Below are 21045 nucleotides of genomic sequence, written 5' to 3' on the forward strand. Positions count from 1 at the left end.
TTCTGGGGCGATTCCCGTGAGATTACACCCCAAATTATGGAGAGGAGGGAGGGAGGAGGGGGGAGAGCAGAGGGAGAGGGGGGTACAAAGAGGCCCCCCTTTTTTAATTTTTAAAGCCTCCTGTCACATCTGAGGTGGGAGAGTGAAACCTGGGATGGGGGGGGGGGGGGGGTGTCAGAGGGGACTTCCTCAGCAGGTTAAACGTGATTTTAAAGAATAGAAAAATGAAAACAGTGCCATAAAAAACATGTTTTTTAAAAAACGTTGTCTCCCTGCATTTAACGGAGACGAAATAAAGTTGCAAAGTTTTATTGTAAAAATCGAAATAAAAGGTGGATAAAAATCGTGTATTTTTAATTCAAAACTGGCCTCAAAACGATTCGGAAATAAAGATTCCTGGGCGGTGGTTGTTCATCAAAAAGGTGGTAAATGTCTTCTGTACGACTTCAAATAATAAATCATCTGTTTTTGTGATATTCGGGACCTCATTTATTCTGTAAAAACGTACTTGACGTGTTGAACGTGGCAAGTAAGAAAATTAATAAAAGTAGTGTAAAAAAAAAAGCAAGGCCTCTCCCTCTCCGCGATGCATTTATAAAAACGCGGAAGTCATAATTGGGCTGTGGAGCATGCTGTCAGAAAAATGCAGAAAAAAAAAGAAAGTCCTGCCTGTGAACGTCTCGCGCACAAAACCCGACGCTTCGTGTTGTTCTGAGGTTCTGCGCGAGCTTCTGGACTGCGTGGAACCGGATGTTGTTGTGGACAACAAGAAGAAGAAGAAGCCTCGTTTGGCATCTTCAAGGTGAGCAAGCAAGAGAAGTTACACACAAAAAAAGAAAAGACTTACAGCCATATCTGGGCCGGAGTCCGTCCGTCTCCTCTGAAGCTGACATCCTCCTCTTCACGAGCTCTCCGCGCGCTCCACGGCTCGCTTCACTTTTTTGGAGGAAAAAAAAATTAAAAAAAAATTTGAGAAAGTTTAAACGCTCAAAACTCTCCGGAGCTGAGATATGAAAAAAAAACCCAAAAAAAACAGAAAAAAAAAAAAACCCGCCAGAGAAAGAGCGAGAGAAACCCGGGCAGGACCTTCCGGCCCTCTGCAACAGTTTGAGTTGAGACTTTCTTCTTCTTCTTCTTCTTCAAACCTCACTGATGTCACTGGGTGTGTTCTTCCTAATCCTCAAAGTATGCGTTTCAGGAAACAGACTTTTCAGCAACAGCAACCTCCAGGCGGACTTCAACTAAGCACGCGCAGCGACCCCTGCCGTCCGCAGATATATAGCTCAGGGGTTTCCCCCCCAAGCTGCGGTCCGGGGACCTTCACAGGGATCGCAACAACATGAGGAAGCGGTCCGGATTTTATGTCTCTTGTTTCCAAAAAAAACAACTTTTGTATAAGTTTTAGTATAATTTTAATTTGTATTTTGTTTGTTTGTTTATTTAGATGCTACTCTTCTTGGAGGTATTCAATCATTTACATAGTGGCAATACAAATATACTCTTTTATAATAGTAAACAATAATAATGATGATAAACTTTATTTATTTTATTTGCAGCTCAAATTGCTTTGCAGCAAAAAAATTATATGCAATGTTTCGCATAAAAAAACACATATAAAGGAACATTTCAAAAATATTGAAAAGAAACGTAATAAATAAGAACAGAAAAAAAGGAAAAATTAAAAACGAATAGTTAAAATGTAAAATTTGCTAGAGCTTTTCTTATACAATACACAAACATAACACATCGTTTTACTAACCAAATAAAACTACGCAATTAACACAATTTTTAAATGACACAAACACAAAGAAAATACAAAAGACCGGCTCCGATTGAATCCACCATAATCAACTTCATAAATATCATTTAACATAAAATTTAACATAAAAATATTATAAAATTGTGAGTTCGCGTACGTCTTTTCTTTTTATTTCTTTGTTTCTTTTACATTTCTTGTTAAAGGCCCGGATGACTAATTGTTTATTTGTAAATATTGTAGTTGGCTGTGAAGACCTCCAAATGTCCTGTAAATAATCCCGCAGTTATTTACGATCATCTCTTTACGCCGAGATCAGGAACATCCTGTTTTGGTGCAACTCGGAGAAACTAGGGAACGACTGAAGGAGGCAGAAATATATCCATTATTTTATAATTAAGGTTTCATTTTTTGCCCCGTATGAATCATCAGTAAAGAGAACCGCCCTTTTTATTTTTGTTAATGTCATTTAAAATGTGTTACAGACAGAAAAAGTGCTCCTGTCGTATCCGTCAGTGTTTCACTTTATAAAGACGACTTCATGATCTTTAAAAAAACCTGAATAATTATGACGTTTTAAAAGCGGAGTCATCAAAACCACAGCATCAAATATATTCCACTCCTGTAATGTATAAAAGATAAATACTATAACAGATCACCCGACAAGTATTTTGTAATAAAGGTCCAAGTGGTGTGATGTCACAGCGAAGCTGACCTTTGACCTTTTGGATATAAAAGGTCATCACTTGTTATTTTTTAACCTTTTCAAGATAGTTAAGGTGAAAGTTTGACGCTACGAATGAATGAATTTCTTATAGTTGTATGGCCGCAAATGTGGTTTTTTGAGGTCACGGTTGACCTTTGACCCCCCCCCAACACCTATTCACTTCCTCCTCGAAGTCCATGTCAACATTTTTGTTTTTCCTTTTGGGCCACATTTGAATTGACTTCCCTCGAGGACGCTTGTGAGACATTACGCTCTCATGTAAAACGGACGACATGTGGTTGCAGGGACCTTTGACCTTTGACCTCCAAAGTCATAACAGTTGTAGGCCGTTAAAAAAACAAAAAACAGGGCCGACAGGCAGGTTGGTGAAGAAGCGGACAGGTGGCAGGAACAAACAGGAAGCAGCTGCATTCATTGTTCTTAATGAGGAAAAGTAATAATAATAATAAATGCAGCTCTAAGTGCTTTTACAGCAAGAAAATGACACGCAGTGTTTCACATATAAATGAAAATGAAATAAAATATAAAAATAAATAAAAATGCATACAATTAAAAACAAATACAGTTAAAATAACAATGAAATAACGCGTCGGTTGTCTTTTTTTAAACACAAAGGAGTTACTACGTGGCATCATTTCATTCCTTACCTGACAGCTATCAACTCACCTGAGTGACATGTTCCCTGATGTGATCTCGAAAGAAACCACTTTCTACATTTCCATTAATGTCTACCTTAAAAACAGCATAATTTACCTGTTGATATTACTTCTGTACTTTTAGTGTGTGTTTTTTGTGTGAAAGATTCATGAATTCATCGTGATGCTGTTTTTAATTTCTACACATTTAAAAAAAAAAATTCAAATGAGCTCAAATCTGGTGAAATCAATCGTCTTAATCGACCTGACAGGAAGTCACGTGACCAGGTAATCAGCCGTGTGGAGACCAAATATTCAACCTGTTCATAAGTGAACTCAGAGTGATGAGTCGGTGTACTAACAGATGAAATAAAGATTGATTCATGCTGGTGGGTCCCCCCCTCCCCTCCCCCCTTCCTTCCCCCCTCCCCTCCCTCCTCCTTTCCCTCCCCTCCACCCTCCCTCCTCCTCGTGCCTGCCCTCGTGCAGGACTCCCATGCACGGTCATCTCTCCGCGGCCTCCGGGGCGGGGCTTCCTGCATCGGTATAAGAAGAGGAGCCGGTCCGGTGGGTGGAGGGAGAGTCTCCTGTAGGACCTGCTGCCAGGATCTCCTCCTTCCTCCATCCTCCATCCTCCTTCCTCCTTCCTCCTCCTCCTCCTCCACCGGGACCAGCACCATGGACAGCTCCGCAGCGCTCCGCGGGCTGCTGCTCGTCTTCCTCCTGTCCGTCATGTGTCGCGGTCAGGCGTCACAGGAAGTGTCCGCCAAGGACCTCGGAGAGGAGAGACCGGAGACGGCTTCAGACCGAGAGCTGGTCGGTATATCTGGAGGGATGTGAGGGTGTTAGTCTGAGGAGGAAAGTCGGGAATCTGGAGTCAAAGTGGTGAAGATCGTTTACTAAAGTAGAGAAACAGCTAAAATACATATAAAAGAAACCTAGATTTTAGCTCTTAATATTTAACATAACAGAAGGGGGAAAGAAAAATGAGTTGCACATCCTCTGAATTTTTGTGTGTGTTTGTGTGTGTGTGTGCAGGCCTGTTAAATTCTTTTCTTTTTCATTTAGATTTGATAAAACCAACAAAATGATCATGTTTTGAGTGCAACCTTGCAAAAAAGTTGCAGGAAATATAAAAAAAAATAATGTTAAACTCATTGAGATACACAATTATTTTAAGAAATGTGCTCACTTTCACATTTTATTAAAATTTTCATTACTGTTGTTTTCTAAGTGGATGTTGGTTGTTAAAGGGGAATTTATTTCTGCACTTCTGAACTCAAACAAAATGTTATTCTAACTTCATGGAGACGTCAAAGTTTCCAAAAACAACAAATTTGCTATTTCTAGCTGACATTTTGGGGGAAATGTAAATAAAAAAAAGATGCTCAACACATGTAGAATATTTCAAATTTGATTAAAAAAGTGCAACCACAAAAGCTTTAAATTCAAATTCATCTCACTCAGGATGTCACAGCTTCACTGAATGACTGATATTTTCTAAATTTAAAGAACCATATTTGAGAATTTAAGGTTATATTCAAAAGTTTCATATGTTGACATTACCTGCCATCTTTTTTTTTTTTCAAATCAAAGGAAATAAAAAAAGTCTAATTGTTGTTTTTCCTCTTCTGTGATCCATCTTTGCTGAGCAGGTGGAAGCTCTGGAGGTTCTTCTGGGCCGGATGCGCAGTCGGGGTTCTTCCCCTGAGAAACGAGGGAGCATCCCGCTGGTAACGCCGCCATGACATTCATTAGAAGCAGCTCTGACGGTGTAACTTAAGTCGTTTATGAAACGAGTCATTATCCCGCGTTGTGTTCATCACTCCACTGCTTGTTTAATTAAAGACCGTTAAGATACCTGCCGCTAATTAAAAGATAACGAGAAAAAATGTCAACAGCAGCGTTTCGCTCTGGCGCAATTACAGACCGGTCGCGACTCCAGATCAGCTGAAGGGAAGGGGGAAATTAAAGGACTACAAAATCCTTTCAAAACTCCTCGGTGGAAATAAATCAGCCTGCAGGCACAGATTTCATTATTTTACAGAAAAAACACGCTTGTTCTCTTTTCTTTTCTGTTGAGCTAACATTAATATTAATAAAGAATATTAGAACAATTCATCAGAGTAAATGAAGTAGTTTAAAGGTCTGTGTTTGCTTCATTATTCAGGGATGAAAAAAAAAAATCGAATATCCTGCCTGACAGCGATGAACCTGCCAGACTTCATTGGGATTTTTGCCGTTTTTACAACATATTACAGTCGTACTAATGCTTGTAGTTATTTATACTTATTGGATGCACATTAAAGCCGCACCCCCGTGTCCTGCTCTCCTCAGTGCGGGATGGGCGACCGCTGTGCCATGAGGTTCGGGCCTCGCATCGGGAAGCTCTGCGACTGTGGACGAGGAGCCAACTGCAACTCCTACCTGCTCAAATGCATCTGAGGCCAAATACAGAAGACTTTTTATTTTTAATTTTTCACTTCTGCAGGACCAAGCATCCAGTCGGCAGGCTGCACAACTTCCACAGAACCAAACCAACCTCCCCATCACCGTCCGAGTCTAATGCCATCATTTATATTTGTTATGCATTGTTGTTGTTGTTGTTGTTGTTGTTGTCGTCGTCTGAGGAGAAGCAAAGATTTTCTATTGCTGACATTCCTGATGACGTTCTTTAGCATGTGAATGTTTCACATTCAATAAACAGATGTGTCAACGTATATTTTTGTCATTTTATTTTACTCAGTTCACTCAGTTTTTACAGGACTTCAGGGATTTTATGTTTTAATTGAAATATTACTTTGGGATTTGATCAAAATAAAAGAATTATAAAAAAAAAAAAACATGAATCTAAAACAATATAAATGCTTTAATTCAAATCAAATATGATTTTGGGGACATGAGCTGGTTTCAAACTGACAAAAAAAAAAGTGACTTAATTTGACTTTAAAAAAGTGAAATGTATAAAAAGATTACTTACTTAAACTTGATTTGTTTTTGACTCCACTTTCTGTTTTCCCCTGCAACATTTCCACTTCTTAAAATGCAGCTTTACAATCAAACACAAAACCGTTGACTTGTTGTTTTTTACATTGGAGATGAGACATTGTTGTTTGCATAATTTTGATGTCTGCACAGCCCTCATTACATTATACAGGAAGTGTTCTCAGCTGGAAGGACAGCACTGTGAAAAATTAGAGCTCATCTGGCGCTGCAGCTGCTCGTATGCCACCGGAAAAAGAAAAGGGTTTCGGATTACTGTTGAAGACCAGCTACTTACACACAATAAATAGATTTTTTTTAAGGACGGAGCGTCTTTTTTTTGTGTGTTTCAAGACAACACAAACACAAAAAGTTTATAAACCGGCAAATAGGATTAAAAACCAGCCTGGAAAATGTAAAGTACAGACACAGTGTTTTGGTTCAATACAGTTTTGACATGTTGTATTTTGTAATTATTTGAGTAATTAAAAAAAAAGTTTTTTTTAATGGTTTGAACCTGTTTTCTGTTCTTTATTTTTTAGTTGGATGTTTCCTCTTTTATTTTGAAAGTCTCCTTCCTGGTTTGTCTGCTCCCTGTGCTCACCTGTGGTCCTCCGTCTGTCCATGCCACGCCCACCTCACCTGCTTTCACTTTCCTAATCAGCCCCAGCTGCTGTCATTCAACAATCAATCACCCTGACAGTCTTCATTCCCTCTCTGTCGGTCCATTGTGTTCTCTGTTTCACCAGCGCATCGGTTTCTGTTCCCAGGATCACTTCCTTCTGTGAATATTCTGCTGTATTTGTATGAAATATGAGAAAACTAATAAGAAGGAGTGACTTTAGCTAACAACACCGAGATAACTGATGGACACATTTTATTCACTTTGGATTTGATGAGAGAAGTTGAATGGGAGTCTATGGAGCCGGAGGCTTTTTGGAGCCGACCTCTAGTGGCACTCGCTGGTATTGCAGCTGAAGACATTTCTGGATCAGAACCATTTTTCAGAACCAGAAACTACTTTTATATACAGGCAATGGTCAGAACTCAAAATGTTCTATAAACCTCGAGTTCGCGAGTTGTGACGTGTTTGCTGACGTTCACAGAAAGTCAGAGGTCGTGGAAGTTCATGCTTGGTTGCATGTTAAGCTAATATATTGTAATTTCAGTCACGTAGAGTTTGTCTTCGTAACTTCGATAACAGCCTACGTCTGAGGAAAATGTTGATCTCCCTAACGGCCTCATCTTTCCTCCTGTGTGTCTCCCTGCATTACGTTACCCTGCCTGTTGGCTTGCTAAACTGTTAGCCTCTCTCTGGCTTGACGGTTTCCACGTTTCTGTTGCCTAGCAACCGTATTTTTACAACTTAACCCACTTGAACGGCGAGCACGCTATGCACATGACTTCCCACGTTGTTACCCACGAGCTCACGAGTTAAGTTTGAACGCAGAATAAGACCAAAACCATGAGCTAATAGAGGCTTAAAAGCTGCAGAGATGGTGAGCGTTCAAAAATGAGCCTAATTTTATTTTATAACTTTTAATTTCTATGATTTTGTTTTGGTCAGAGGTCACATCAAATTATTTTCTCCAGCAAAAAGTGAGTATTAAACCATGCGTTATAAATTGTCCTGCAGTGAGTTTTGTGACCATAAATCTACTTTTCAAATGAAGATGTTGAAATCCTTCCAAAAGGTCAGAAAACAGACGTCGTCGCAGGTGCTTTGACTTTTTTTTAATGGAAACCACCCGCCGGGTCGCAACTGCATCGGGTCGGAGCCGCCTGCAGGACGCTTATAAAAGGACAAATTTATTCACAAGGGAACGTAAACAAACACGAGTCAGCATGAGAGCTCAACATTCAAGGAGGTCGACTCAAAAGCCAAGAAAATGTTTTTTAATTTCATCAAACTGAGCTGGAATTATTTTAGAAGTTGACCTTTCTTGAATTTTTCCTCTTCAGTCTTTCAGCATCTCAACACCCCACTGATTCACACATTTAAACCCCAGCTCTTGATGAATTGAGTCCATTCATAGTGTATTTTGTTTTTTGCTGTATTTAGAAATGAATGCAAGACATCCAGCTGGGACAAAAGCCACTTATTCCAAATATAATAACAATTTAAAAAAAAAGCCTGCAGCCAACAGATACAATGCTTTCCATTTGAGTTTTAATCTGCAGACTCGTAAAAGACTGAGTAGCTCATTTAAAAAAAGGTCCCGTGGCTTCTTCTTCTTCTGGCTTTGGGGAAGAGATCGGAAACGAAACAGCTGAGTGATGTTTCCTTCCTTCAAACACCTGAAGTAATTTAACCGGAAATAAAAAACAAGTCAATAGTGGATAAAAAATTTTTTTAAAAAGTGTCATCCTTGCTAAATCCTGCCCAGCTCCAGTTTCAGTCCTCAATAAGTGGATTTAATGGTGATATATATATATATATTTATATGTAGTTTAATATTTACATTAAGATAGGTGTGAAAATGTGCCGCCTTTAATTGGTAGAGATTGTATAATAGATTTTTTTTTTTTAACAATATAACACCAGGCAGAATATACACAGTATAATCTCTAAAGATAAGATCAAATAAGACTTTATTAATCGCACAGTGGGGAAATTTAGTCATCACAGCAACATAGAAACACAGTTAGGAAGACAAAAAGGTGCACAAAATGAGAAAAAATTACAAATATGTATACAATAAAATAAGATAGATAAAAATATTTTTTTTATTTTTTTTTTTTAAAAAGTAAGACCAATAAATAAATAAAACTTCAAAGGAGTATTCCACCTTTTTTAGAATTCATATTTTTGGATTCATGATGGTCAACCAAGTGTCAAAGATCGATTCAGTATAATCTGCAGTACCACCGAGCGCCACTAGAGGTTGGCTCCAAAAAGCCACCATTGACTCCCATTCAACTTCTCTTCAAATACAAAGCCCATCATTTTTTTTCGACAATCATGGTGTCATCCGCTAAAGTCGCTCCTTCTTATTCGTTTTCCATCCAAAAATAATCCTCAAAAAGTCTGTTTGATTGACAGACCTGTTGGTTTCCATCATAGGTGGGCGGAGCATAGTGTCCTCAAGATTTTCCAATCAGATCCAGTCAGATCCAGCGCTCGCTCCTCCCCCCGGGTTCGTTCCAAAACCTGACAACTACATTACCCACAATGCAACTAGAGAGATTTACATGGGCAATATAATGTTTCTATAAGTAACAATTTTATGATAATGTTAAAACACTAAAATGATGAGTTGGAGAAGTGAAGAGTTGAGCGAGCAGGAAACAGACTCAGCATCTGTTGCTCAGTTACATAATTTCAACTTTAGTCACTGGTACAAGAGCAGAAAAAAAAGGTTGCATCAGCAAAACTGAGTGTACTGACTGTTCTGAATTTTGCCTTTCAAAATAAACTTCTCCTTTTGTTTATTCATCGTTCCCCTTTTAAAGCAGGAAGTGGGAGTTATTTTTTTAATTATAATTTTGGAACTAATCTTTGACATAAAAAAATCAATATTTTTTTGATATAATCTTTCACCGCTGCAGTTTTCACCTCTATTGTCTGCTCAGCTGTTTTTATTTTTTTTTTTATTTTTTATTTTTTTACTGCCGATGTCCTCAGAGGCTCCAACAACACTTTATTTTGCAAATACGGTCCAAATCTGTTGAGACTAGACTCGTCACAACAGATATTTTTTTAATTTACGTGAAATACCTTTTTTTTTTAATTAAAAGAGTACCTAAAAATGCATTTATTTAAGATGTTTTTTCATATAAATTACACCACAGACCTTGAAAATCTGATCATTTTTTACTTATTTCAGCCATGCACGGTCATATCGATCTCTTTAATCTTTAATCTAATCTTTCTTGTAGTTGATGTTGCATGTTGCTGCTCAGATTAGTGTCACCAGAAGTTTCTACTGCATAAGATCATTTGTTTACACTTAAAAATTATTAATTGTTAATCAAGAATCATCAGAAATAAAAAAATTGAAATAGAAATTTAAGTCATTTGGATAGAAATTTATCAGAAGACAAATAGATATATAATTGAACCAAATTCAGTTTTTTAAAAGACATCCTAAAGCCAGAAATGTATTTACATCTGAATTATCATGAGAGATTATAGAGTTTTGAATCTGGTGACGGAAATAACAGGAATAAATAAATCAAATAAAACGTCTTTAAATGTTCAGCTTATCTTTATTTGTGTGTGTGTGTGTGTGTGTGTGTGTGTGTGTGTGTGTGTGTGTGTGTGTGTGTGTGTGTGATCTGATCGCTCCAAATGGTTGATATTGATTATCGGAGGTTTTCCCTGTTTTTATGTTTCCCAGGAGACCCGGAGACGTATGAGGATATTACTGCGACATCACGTTTACAACCTCTGAGACGTGAAGAGTCGTTCAGAGACGGCCCGGAGGGGATGTTTGGAGGCTCGGGTGTTAACCTTTGACCCCCGTGGTGGGACGGTATATGGAGCGGTGTGACGGATGCTTCGCTGCTGTTTTCCCTCCAGTGTGACTCTGTTACTTCACTCTTGTGGTTTATTAGAGATTTTGGTGAAAATCCCAGAATGCACAATCAATGCTGTAAAAGTATTGGTTGAAAAGATTGTTACGTTATTTTTCAGACCTTTTGACAGATAATCCAAACTCCAGCCGCAGCGAACTGCCTCCTGTCGCTACTTTTCTACACGAGAAAACATTCAAATGCATTAAATATTAATCATATTTAAATATAAATACATTTTATTTAATAAACACATTTTTTAGTTTTTGTTTTGGACCTTTTTTTTTAACCAATTAATGTTCAAATGTTATTGTTAATCTGGAAGGGTGATTTGCTCTAGTGATATAACATAAAAATAAAAATATATAATATATATAATAATAAAAAACAGAAACATTTTTAAAACATAAACAAAGCAAGAAAAACGGTGTCGTTATTCTCCAACAACAGCTGGGATAGATTTTGTTTTAACCTCTTGGGAACACGACCGACAATTTATCACCTCGTAAAGTGATTAGCAACGTGCTAACAAACAGCCGCCTGTTACATCCCGCAGACAGTACAGCATTTGTTTGGACTCGTGTGTGTGTGTGTGTGTGTGTGTGTGTGTGTGTGTGTGTGTGTGTGTGTGTGTGTGTGTGTGTGACTGCATGACGAATGTAAATCCAATGTTCTTTTGGTGTGCACGAACTCCGGAGGGAAATATCTTCCGTGGCTGAAAATCCTGCACAATGTTCACGATCTAGCGGCTAAATGTCGTTGCCAGAAATTAGGTTTAACAAAAGACAGTGAAGCAGCAGGTCATAAAATTAAAACACACAAAAACAAAAACAAAAAAAGAGCTAAAAGACACTAACACGCTCTGCAGAGCTGACGGTAACTGGAGGTGTAAATTCTTTCTGTGTGAGTGTTCATCATATTAAAAGTGTTTGTAGCTTCCGAATCTGAAAAATTAGGCTGATGCTGAAGTTCTTTAAGCTGCAATACCAGCGAGTGCCACTAGAGGTCGGCTCCAAAAAGCCTCCGGCTCCATAGACTCCCATTCAACTTCTCTCATCAAATCCAAAGTGAATAAAATGTGTCCATCAGTTATCTCGGTGTTGTTAGCTAAAGTCACTCCTTCTTATTAGTTTTCTGGAGGTCCATCTGAAAATAATCCCTCATTCATTAGAAAAGAAGATTCAAGAAGACCTGTTTTTGGGGGCGTGTCTGTTTGATTGACAGGCCTGTGGTGCAGTCAGTTTACAGCTATCGGTGGGCGGGACGTAGTATCAGGTTTCCAATCAGATGGAGTCAGATCCACCGCTGGCTCCTCCCCCAGCTCGTCCAAATATGGTCACTTCCTGCTCCAAAACCGCCCACGAACTAGCAAGATGGCGCCGGAAAGAGGCTTCATAGCGGCCGTTTCACAAACCAAACGGGTGACGTGTTCATTACTAAAACTAACCTTTTCCATATTAGTCATTTGATCCATTTTTTATTTGAAAACATTAATTAGTGCAGTTTTAAATTAGATAAAAGGTGACTTTCTGCTGCAGAAACGTGATTATGGTGGTCGTGACGTGATGTGTAGGATCCGGTATAAAGTCTGGCGTTTGGAGTTATTTAATTACACCGAGGTACCAATTACCGCACACTGAGATAAGGTTTCTCGTTTTTCTCTGTGCTGTAATTAGTGACGCACCGGTGCTCCGGTGTTGAACTAATTATTCTCCTCGACTCATTCACATGAAAACAAACAGCGAAACGGAAAACAACTCGATTTCTCCAGTGAGAAACACGGAGGGCGTTGTGCTGTTGGATGAATGGAGGAGTCACACCGGTGGTGGTGATCAAAGTAGTCTGGAAAAAGGAGCCATAAATAAATACAAAAAGATAACAGATGAGCTGATGAACGAGAGATGCAGAAATAACTCTTTATCACGTCATCGATCACCAGGAGGGAAATTCAAGCCTTTCAGCTGCTGAGACAGTCTCGGCGTTCAAGTGGTTTAAGTCGTAAAAAAAAACACCGTTGCTAGGCAACAGCAATGCAGACGGCGTCTAGAAGCCACGTAGGCTAACAATTTAGCAAGCTAACAACGTTTTTCGCAGACTATTATCTAAGTTACGAAGACAAACTCTACGTGACTAAAATTACAATATATTAGCTTAACGTCCAACCAAACATGAACTTCCACGACCTCTGACCTTTTCCATAAACGTCAGCAAACAACGTCACAACTCGTGAACTCAAGAAAATGTTGAGTTCCGACCACAGACTGTACATATTGGTTCCGACTTCGTGAACACCACAAGAGGGCGCCGTTCATACAGACTCTTCTCGTGTTCACGGTAAATACGACAACATTTGAACGCAGCGTATCTTTCTGAAGGTGAAGTGCACACAAACACGGATTTTAATGACAAACTAAACCTTCTAATCTGCATAAAATAAACTTTTATCTCTACGCTTGAAAAATGGGAGCGAAAACAAACGTGTTATGTTTGTTGATTGTATGTTGAGGTTTCTTCATTGTGTCCCCCGCAGAAACCCATGTAACTCTAAAAATGTAAAATTTTGACATCATTAAAGCTTCATTCAGATTGTGTGAGCGATAAAACTCAAGAAAAATAAGATCCATCAAGTGTATCTCTGGGCAAAATGTAAAAATTAGATTGTTGTTGTTTTTTTTTTTTTTAAATGAACGGTTCGGGTCTCGACTCACGCAAATCGTCAGAAATGGAAAATCCATTTGAGGGAGACGAAATTCAAATTATAACTCAAGGCGTCCGACCTTCATTTTAATTTTTTTAAATCTCGGTCCAGTGTGTGTTTTTTCCGGATGGACGCACACGACATCAGAGGTGTGAGCGAAGAAACCTGAGATGCAATTACTCCCCGAAGTTCCCAGAGTGCACTGCTCAGATTGCAAATCATTTTTATTGGGACTCCAATTAAGCTGCAGGGAAGAAGAACGAGATCCAACGATATTTACTATATTTTTGTATTTTAGTTAACTTCTATTAATTCCTCTGTAGTTTCCTGAGTTTCTCTGCTCCTCTTCTGACTGATTCACCTCTTTATGATTTTTATAACCTCTCTGAGTGTGGACGAGTTGTGTCGTGATTGTGAATCTTTTTTTGTCTGTATTTTCTGCAAAGCTTTTATGCATTATAAGCGGAATACATAAAATAAAATGAAATATTGATTGATTTCTTCTTATATTTATATTCCTCCAAAATGCTTTAACTTTACTTAAGTATACTTAGCGGTTCTTATTATTGGTTAATCTGAACTAGTTTCTCACTCAATTAGACTTGACTGTATCGATCATTTCCTTCACCACCAAATGAGCTCAGAGATTGAGATTTTGTGTTGGTGGAAGTGATTTTGTTTCAGCAGCTGTTGATTCAGTATACAAACTGTTTCTGAAGTTAAACACCTTCCTGTATCAGTCCTGTAGGAACCTGCTGCAAACACAATAAATATAAAGTTATTTTTAAAAAGAAAAGAAGCACCACGTGAGATCAATTTCTCAATAAAAATCAGCCACTGACAGTAGAAGCTGGCCTTCAACGATTGTTCCTAAAGACCAGAAGATGGCGCTGTTTCTTCACTAATGTCCTCTGGAACTGGGGACGCTCTGATCGGAGGACGAGGATCACCTGGTGAATCAGGTAAGATCAGGACAGGAAGTCAGCAGGACTCAGGACATCAAACACATCAGCAGGTGGTTTCACTAATTAGATCTCTGTTCCGGTTAATTAATGAACTCTGTTCAAACACCTGTCAGACAATTAAATCCAATGTTAGAATAAAACCTGCAGACTCATCAGTTTGTTTGTTTAATATTTTTACTGACAGTAAACAGATGATATACTTTCTGTTTTGATGAGTTTTGTTTCCAAATTTTCTGACACTTTATCTTTTTTCTACATTTCAGTGGAGAATATTGTACTTTTATATGTTGTACTATATATTTTTTATACTTTTTGCACATAAAACATGCTGAAAATTGATTAAATATGCTCACAATCATTCCTTAACTTAAACAGTACAAATGCAGCTGATGAATCGACTGTTTTCATGTAAAAATAACACATTTTACATTAAAAGAAAATCACATTTTATAGTTTGAGTTTCTCAAATATGATAATTTGCTGCTTTTGTTTTCAATTAACTTAATATTTGATCTAATATTTTATTATTTATTTTTTATAAATTTGTATTCAATTTGTATATTTTTCTATTATATTACATTATTTTATATATTTATTTTCAATCATTTTGAAGTTTAGGCTGACAGCTGCTCACTTTATTCAACGTGACATTTGTATTTTTAAGCACCGGTTAGGTCAAGAATTAACTTTTAAATCACAACAATTTCTGAAAAGATCTGGAAAATACTCAACTTTTATCAGATATAAATATGTAAAAAAATAAGTTCCAAAGTGAAGCTGCTTGTTATGTCTCATAATGTGACCGGGAACAGTGACTATATAGAAAATAAAGTGAAAAATATGTTTTCAGAAGTAAAGAAATCCTGATTTAACGTTAGAAAAATCTCAAAAAGCCGCATTAATCATCACTTCCAGCTGTCTGACTGATAGTCAAGTTTTAAACAACAATAAGTGTTTTATAAGTGTTCACGTGTGTTTTCTCTTTGTGTTCCCTCCCAGGAGAGACACTGACACTGGCGATGTTCTTTCATCGGGAGATTAAAGGCGGTCAGCCGGTGACCTTTTTGCTCCTGAAGCAATTTCCCTAAAACGGAGACATCAGTCTAGTTTGACTGTCAAACAGAAATACATTACAGTGAAGGAAAAACAACGAGGGGACAACCTGTGTGACTAATGTGAGTCATTACCAGCGGCTCCAATAACAAGCTGCTCTACAGGATTAATTATTAAGGAACTCTAATTAGTTTTTGATGCTTGCTCTCTATTTTCTTTTTACGCCTCGGTCTGAAAAGACAGAAAGAGAAGGGAAGAAAAGAAAATAGAAAAAATGTTTTAATGACTCGTGAAGAAAGAAAAACGATGATTGTGGAAGCGTCTTCCTCTACCTCTCAGATGTTTTGTGGTCTGCGAGTCACGTTACCGCACCACCTCCTTGGACTGTTTTTTATTCGATTCATTTAAATTAAGTCCCGTATGAAGTTCAATTAAAACCGGCAGATAGAGCTACAAAGAAATACTGAGTACGTCCGCCTGCTGCGCTGCATTTAACTATGTATGTTTATGCGCATGACATGAATATAAGTATGTGGATGCCCAGACATTATGTGCTTTGATGAATCGTCCCAGAAACGTGATCATGGATCTGCTGCTCTTTGGGTCAAATCTGGTAAAATTGTCAACAGACACCCTTGAAATGCTTCAGAAAGTCTACAACTGGCACGTGAATATTTGTAATTTCACCTGAAACGTGAGCAGATTTTGGGGGAACAGAAAATCTTCAGAACGCCCGTTTACCGCTAAGTGTTCCTGAGCCCATGCAGTGATTTCCACTAAAGAATCACGTCTGTTTTTATAGCGGTGTCGCCTGAGGGCCCAAAAAAAACGTCAGATTTTGGGGTCAAACTCTGGAAATGGTCAACAGAGACCCTTGAAATGCTTCAGAAAGTCTAACGGCGATGAAGCGACGAGCAGGGCGAGGTTATTCTGAGTGAAGTTTCAAGAGGAGGCGGAGCTTCACCGTCCGAGACTGAAGAAGGTTCTCTGCTTGTTTCTCTGCTCCAGTTTCAGGTCCTTTGTTCACATACCGGTGGTCGGAAAAACTGCTGATGCTGACAAGGTGACATTACTCACGAACGTAACATTTTCCTTCTGCACGTCACGGTGCGGCGACACCAACAGACTTAACAAACTGGTTAAGAAGGCCGGCTCCATCATCATCTACAATCTGGATAGTCTGGAAAAGGTGGTGGAGAGGAGGACGCTGAACAAACTATTGTCCATACTGGATAATCCTGACCACCCTCTCCACCTGCTGCAGGGACAGAGGAGGACGTTCTCCAAAAGACTCCTCCAGCTCCGCTGTCACAAGGACAGATACAGGAGATCATTCCCGATAGAGGAGATCATTCCCGATACAGGAGATCATTCCAGATACAGGAGATCATTCCAGATACAGGAGATCATTCCAGATACAGGAGATCATTCCCGATACAGGAGATCATTCCAGATACAGGAGATCATTCCTGCTGACCACAATAAGACTGTACACCTCTGGCAAAATCCATCACACCACAATAACACCGTTGCACTGCTGTCTTGTATGTTGTTTTGTTCTAATCCATTGCACTGTTGTTTAGGTTTAGGTTAGTTTTGTTTATTTCATATTATTTATTTTATTTTATTGTGTAGAATGTGTATTTTTTTTTTAATTATAGAAAAAAAAATTCCCTGTACATTCTGCTGTGACATAAAAATTCCCCTCTGAGGGATTAATAAAGTATATATCTATCTATCTATCTATCTATCTATCTATCTATCTATCTATCTAATAGGAGCAGTCTTTATTTTTTCAGTCTTTTTACGGCCGCATCATGTGGGTTGTCGTCACACTTCGGTCGATTACAGCTCAACGTGACAATCAACGGTCGACTAAGATTCAGTCATGGCACCATTAAAATGGGTCCATCTTTTTTACAGACTGTTTCCCATCATACATCACAGCTCTAATGAACCTCCAGGGTGCCTGACAGAGGAAATATGAAAACCATCTCCTACCTGACTTCCAAAACCGGCCTCCCCGCCGTTCCCTTCTTCTCCGAGGACGACGTGATGAATGAAACCTCTCCGGACCAACAAGAAGCAGAAACATCTGTCAGACAGACGATCAGGCGGAAGAACGAGGCTAGAAGTATAAAAAGTGAACTCGTCAAACTCTTGAGTAAGTGTTCCCGTTATCTGAACTCAGAAGTGAGCGTCAGCACATTTTACAAGTTTTCCTGAGCTAAGATTACATTTCGAAGAGGAACACTTTTGTCATATTAAAGTATATCAGCTCAATTCAAATATAACTCGATGCTCGGGAGGGAGATTCTATACATTTCTCACCAATTAGATAAAAAAATAAAAAATAAATAAACCATCTGACAGACGCATTCAGTAGGAAGACACATTTTGACATTTTGATTATCATTGTCTGCTGCTCATCGTTCTGGACACAAAGGAGTCGATAAACCTGCCACTAACTTTATTTCCACACCTATAAATGTTTTTTAAAAATACACCGTTTATGATGATGTTGTCTGGAGGAATGGAGGACGCTGCACAACTCAGCTGTGACTTTTTTTTAAATCTATCTTTTAATGGTTGTTTTTAATTTCTGTTTTATTCTAAGCTTTTATCAGACAGATGATCAGGACAGGAAAAAGGCCAAAGAAGGACGTCATCCGTTGGTTTGTGAACGGCCGTTATGAAGCCTCCAGTTCCGATTTTGGCCGGCGCCATCTCAGGAAGTGACCATATTTGGGCGAGCTTGGGGGTGAATCTGACTGATCTGATTGGAAACCTGACGTTACTACGTCCCGCCCACCGATAGCTGTAACCTGTGCCACAGGCCTGTCAATCAAACAGACACATCCCCCAAAAACAGGTCTTCTTGAATCTTCTTTTCTAATGAATGAGGGATTATTTTCAGATGGACCTCCAGAAAACTAATAAGAAGGAGTGACTTTAGCTAACAACACCGAGATAACTGATGGACACATTTTATTCACTTTGGATTTGATGAGAGAAGTTGAATGGGAGTCTATCGAGCCGGAGGCTTTTTGGAGCCGACCTCTAGTGGCACTCGTTGGTATTGCAGCTTAAGGCACTTCTGCAATCGGCCTCATTTTTCAGACTACAAACTACGTCCACTTTTATATAAATGCAGTCTATCATGTCAACGCACCAAATCTGAATCAGCTCACTTGCAAATTGTTCTAAATATTTTCTGAAGAAAGACAGCGCGATGACGTTGAAGTAGCTCCAACTCTGATGGTGGTGGTCGAGTTTTGGTGCACGAAAATTCTAAATTATGCTCATTTAAGGATTTATTTTACATTACAAGAAAGAAAAAAGTAACGCTTCAGGACACGCCCACGTCACTGCAGGAAGGTCAAACGAGATAAAACTATTTTTTTCTGCGGCGTGTCTGATGCGACGCACCAGGAGCGCCACCTGCTGAGATGTTTACCTGGATGCAGTTTCATAAAAATTTTACAAAAAAATCAAGCCTGAAACGAGCACCAAATCTTACATTTAAATTACTGAGCTGAGTGGATTACACGGCACAAATTAGGCCGCCTCATTTTCATATTTTTCATGTGTAAATGTGAACGTTATTATTCGATTGCAGGAAAAGAGGAAAAAAGCGTGTTAGAATTGACGTAAGCAGCTGAAACTACCTGGACTAAGTGACGCATGTCTTCTTCCCTCAGGTGGTTCTGGTTCGGTCTGACTGGGAGGAAGTCTTTAAAGGAGGGGCAGGAAGTTTTCCATCTGGCTGTTGCATTTTCATTTTGTTTTCTGAAAGAATGAGTCCTGTTTTATTTGATTTCTGATGATTTCCGGCAGTCCTTTTTGACGTGGTTTTATTTTCTGGTAGAGTTTAGTTCTGGGGGTTGATTTGCGGGTCAGAGTGGAAGACGCCAGAACCGACGGCCCTGTTGGTCTGAGTGGCTTCCCTTCTTTTTGTTCATTTTGGCTGGACCATCAGGTTTTCCGTTTTATTTTAGATTTGTCTGCTGTGGTTCTTTTATTTCTTTTGTAGTAATAATAAATAGGAGTTTTTTTGCTGCAACTATTCGACCCTTTTTGGTTTTGAGAGTCTTCTTTTGGAGCGGTCGTAAAAAAAGCCAGAGATTTTTACAGTGTAGAGAAAACACTTATAAAAGTTGTTCCAATTTACCATGTGAATGCTTTTTTTTAATTTTTTTTTTATTAGCTGGCACAATTAACGATCGTTTTATCCTCAACAATTATGACAATGATGTGAATGCTGCGAGGAAAACCCACTGATAATAACAAAATAATTATTTTCACTAAATTAGAAAAGGCCGAGTGTTAAAAAGCAGAATGAATTATGACTAATTGGTCATAATGGACTCAAAATGGAAAATTGTTGTTGCATAAATGCAATTTGAAAAAAATCATGGATCTCTGAGCCCTTAATTAATATCAATTAAACAACTCTCTCATCCATTAAACATGTAAGTCAATGTACAGTTTCCATGCTGCTGCCCACCCATGAAGTGTGTCCTCTCGGTTTTAAAAGTAATCAGTCATAAATCCAAAAGCAGCTGGTGAACACCAGGATCAGTGAAATGTGAAACATGTTAAAGTCCTTGCAGCTAAATTTTTTTTTTTTTTTTAATGACAAAGTTGCTACAGTTGCATTATATTGCAGGAGATTTTGCTTCATTATATAACTGACTTATGATGGCAAAATAACTTTTAGATATTTAACATCATAGGGAATTTATTTGGAAAATAGAAAAGCGCAAAATAGCTTTTCAAAGACTGAATATACACTTTGATTTCTTCCCTACGGTTATATAACGACATGTTCAGGCCTCTGACTTCAAACATCCTAAAAATGAATTCTGTTGGAAACATTCAGTTTGTTCTGCCGCCTGTTTGGACCTTTTCTTCCATGTGACCTCCCGTGTCACTTCGAGTTGCCACGTTATGGTGCTGAAAAGCCTCAATAGTTCAGACATTATTGATTTTTCTTTCTTTTCTTCTTTTTATTTTTTTAATTCTCCATCTTGAGGGGCAAGCGGTGACTTTGTCGACAATGATGGAAGCTTCAGATTGGTATTGATTTAAGTCCCCGATGAGCTCCTGTGCATTGAAGACTCTACAGAGATTTAATGATTCATCTGTTTGTTATGCAACACGCCACTAATTGCTATTCGTGTTTGACGATCGTTTGTGTTTGTAGATGTTTATCCTGAGTCATCTTCGGCTGCTGAGTTTGGAGTTTGAAGGTATTCTTCTCCGAGAAATGTAGTTTTTAAATGTTTAAAAGAAAATTAAAGACCTATCTCTTTAATCTGACTTTTTAATTTGTCGCAATGTTCATTGTCATGGTCTTTAAGTTTTAAATATGATTTTTATTCCCTGATGTTACTTTTGTTTAAGTTTTTTTTTTTTTTTTTTTTATATATAGATTTTTACCTCCATAGTTTTACTGGTTATTTTGTTTCATCTTTTTTATTTTTATTTATTATTGCTTTAATTTTTGTGTGCAGTCATAATGTGAAGCACTTTGGGATGCATGCTTGCATGAAAGGTTCTATATAAATATAGCTGAGCTGAGTAATATTAGCATTTACCAACACACTGACAACAACTCTTTATATTATTTAATTGTAGTTTATTTTTCTGATTGTTTATTTGATAATTAGTCAAAATAAAATAGGGGGTTACATTGTCAGAGACAATAAAAT

The 21045-nt window shown here is 38.2% G+C and overlaps 2 protein-coding genes across 3 annotated transcripts in view; one reads left to right on the forward strand and one right to left on the reverse strand.

Moving 5' to 3' along the window:
• Positions 1-1178, reverse strand: part of iqgap1 (IQ motif containing GTPase activating protein 1) — a 44301-nt gene extending 43123 nt beyond the window's left edge. For both annotated transcript variants that reach the window (XM_069175126.1, XM_069175125.1), the window contains exon 1: positions 848-1178. In XM_069175126.1, coding sequence (XP_069031227.1) covers positions 848-893 — 46 coding nt within the window. In that variant the 5' untranslated portion in view covers positions 894-1178. The remainder of the gene's footprint in view (positions 1-847) is intronic.
• A 2537-nt stretch (positions 1179-3715) lies between these two features.
• On the forward strand, positions 3716-5829 carry cartl (cocaine- and amphetamine-regulated transcript-like). The gene is made up of 3 exons (XM_069175128.1): positions 3716-3934; positions 4774-4851; positions 5456-5829. Exons 1-3 carry the CDS (start codon positions 3797-3799, stop codon positions 5561-5563), a joined length of 324 nt encoding a protein of 107 aa, XP_069031229.1. The 5' UTR covers positions 3716-3796; the 3' UTR covers positions 5564-5829.
• Positions 5830-21045: the final 15216 nt, after the last annotated feature.

Source organism: Embiotoca jacksoni, unplaced genomic scaffold, assembly GCF_022577435.1.
Source record: "Embiotoca jacksoni isolate LCO1_2020_lvr unplaced genomic scaffold, fEmbJac1.0.p SCAF_64, whole genome shotgun sequence".
Taxonomy (NCBI): Eukaryota; Metazoa; Chordata; class Actinopteri; family Embiotocidae; genus Embiotoca; species Embiotoca jacksoni.

Bases quoted from the DNA above. Each gene is read 5' to 3' on its own strand.
- cartl (XM_069175128.1), top strand. From the start codon at position 3,797: ATGGACAGCTCCGCAGCGCTCCGCGGGCTGCTGCTCGTCTTCCTCCTG. The intron at 3,935-4,773 runs GTCGGTATATCT...TTTGCTGAGCAG, and splicing joins CGGCTTCAGACCGAGAGCTG to GTGGAAGCTCTGGAGGTTCT. The intron at 4,852-5,455 runs GTAACGCCGCCA...TGCTCTCCTCAG, and splicing joins AACGAGGGAGCATCCCGCTG to TGCGGGATGGGCGACCGCTG.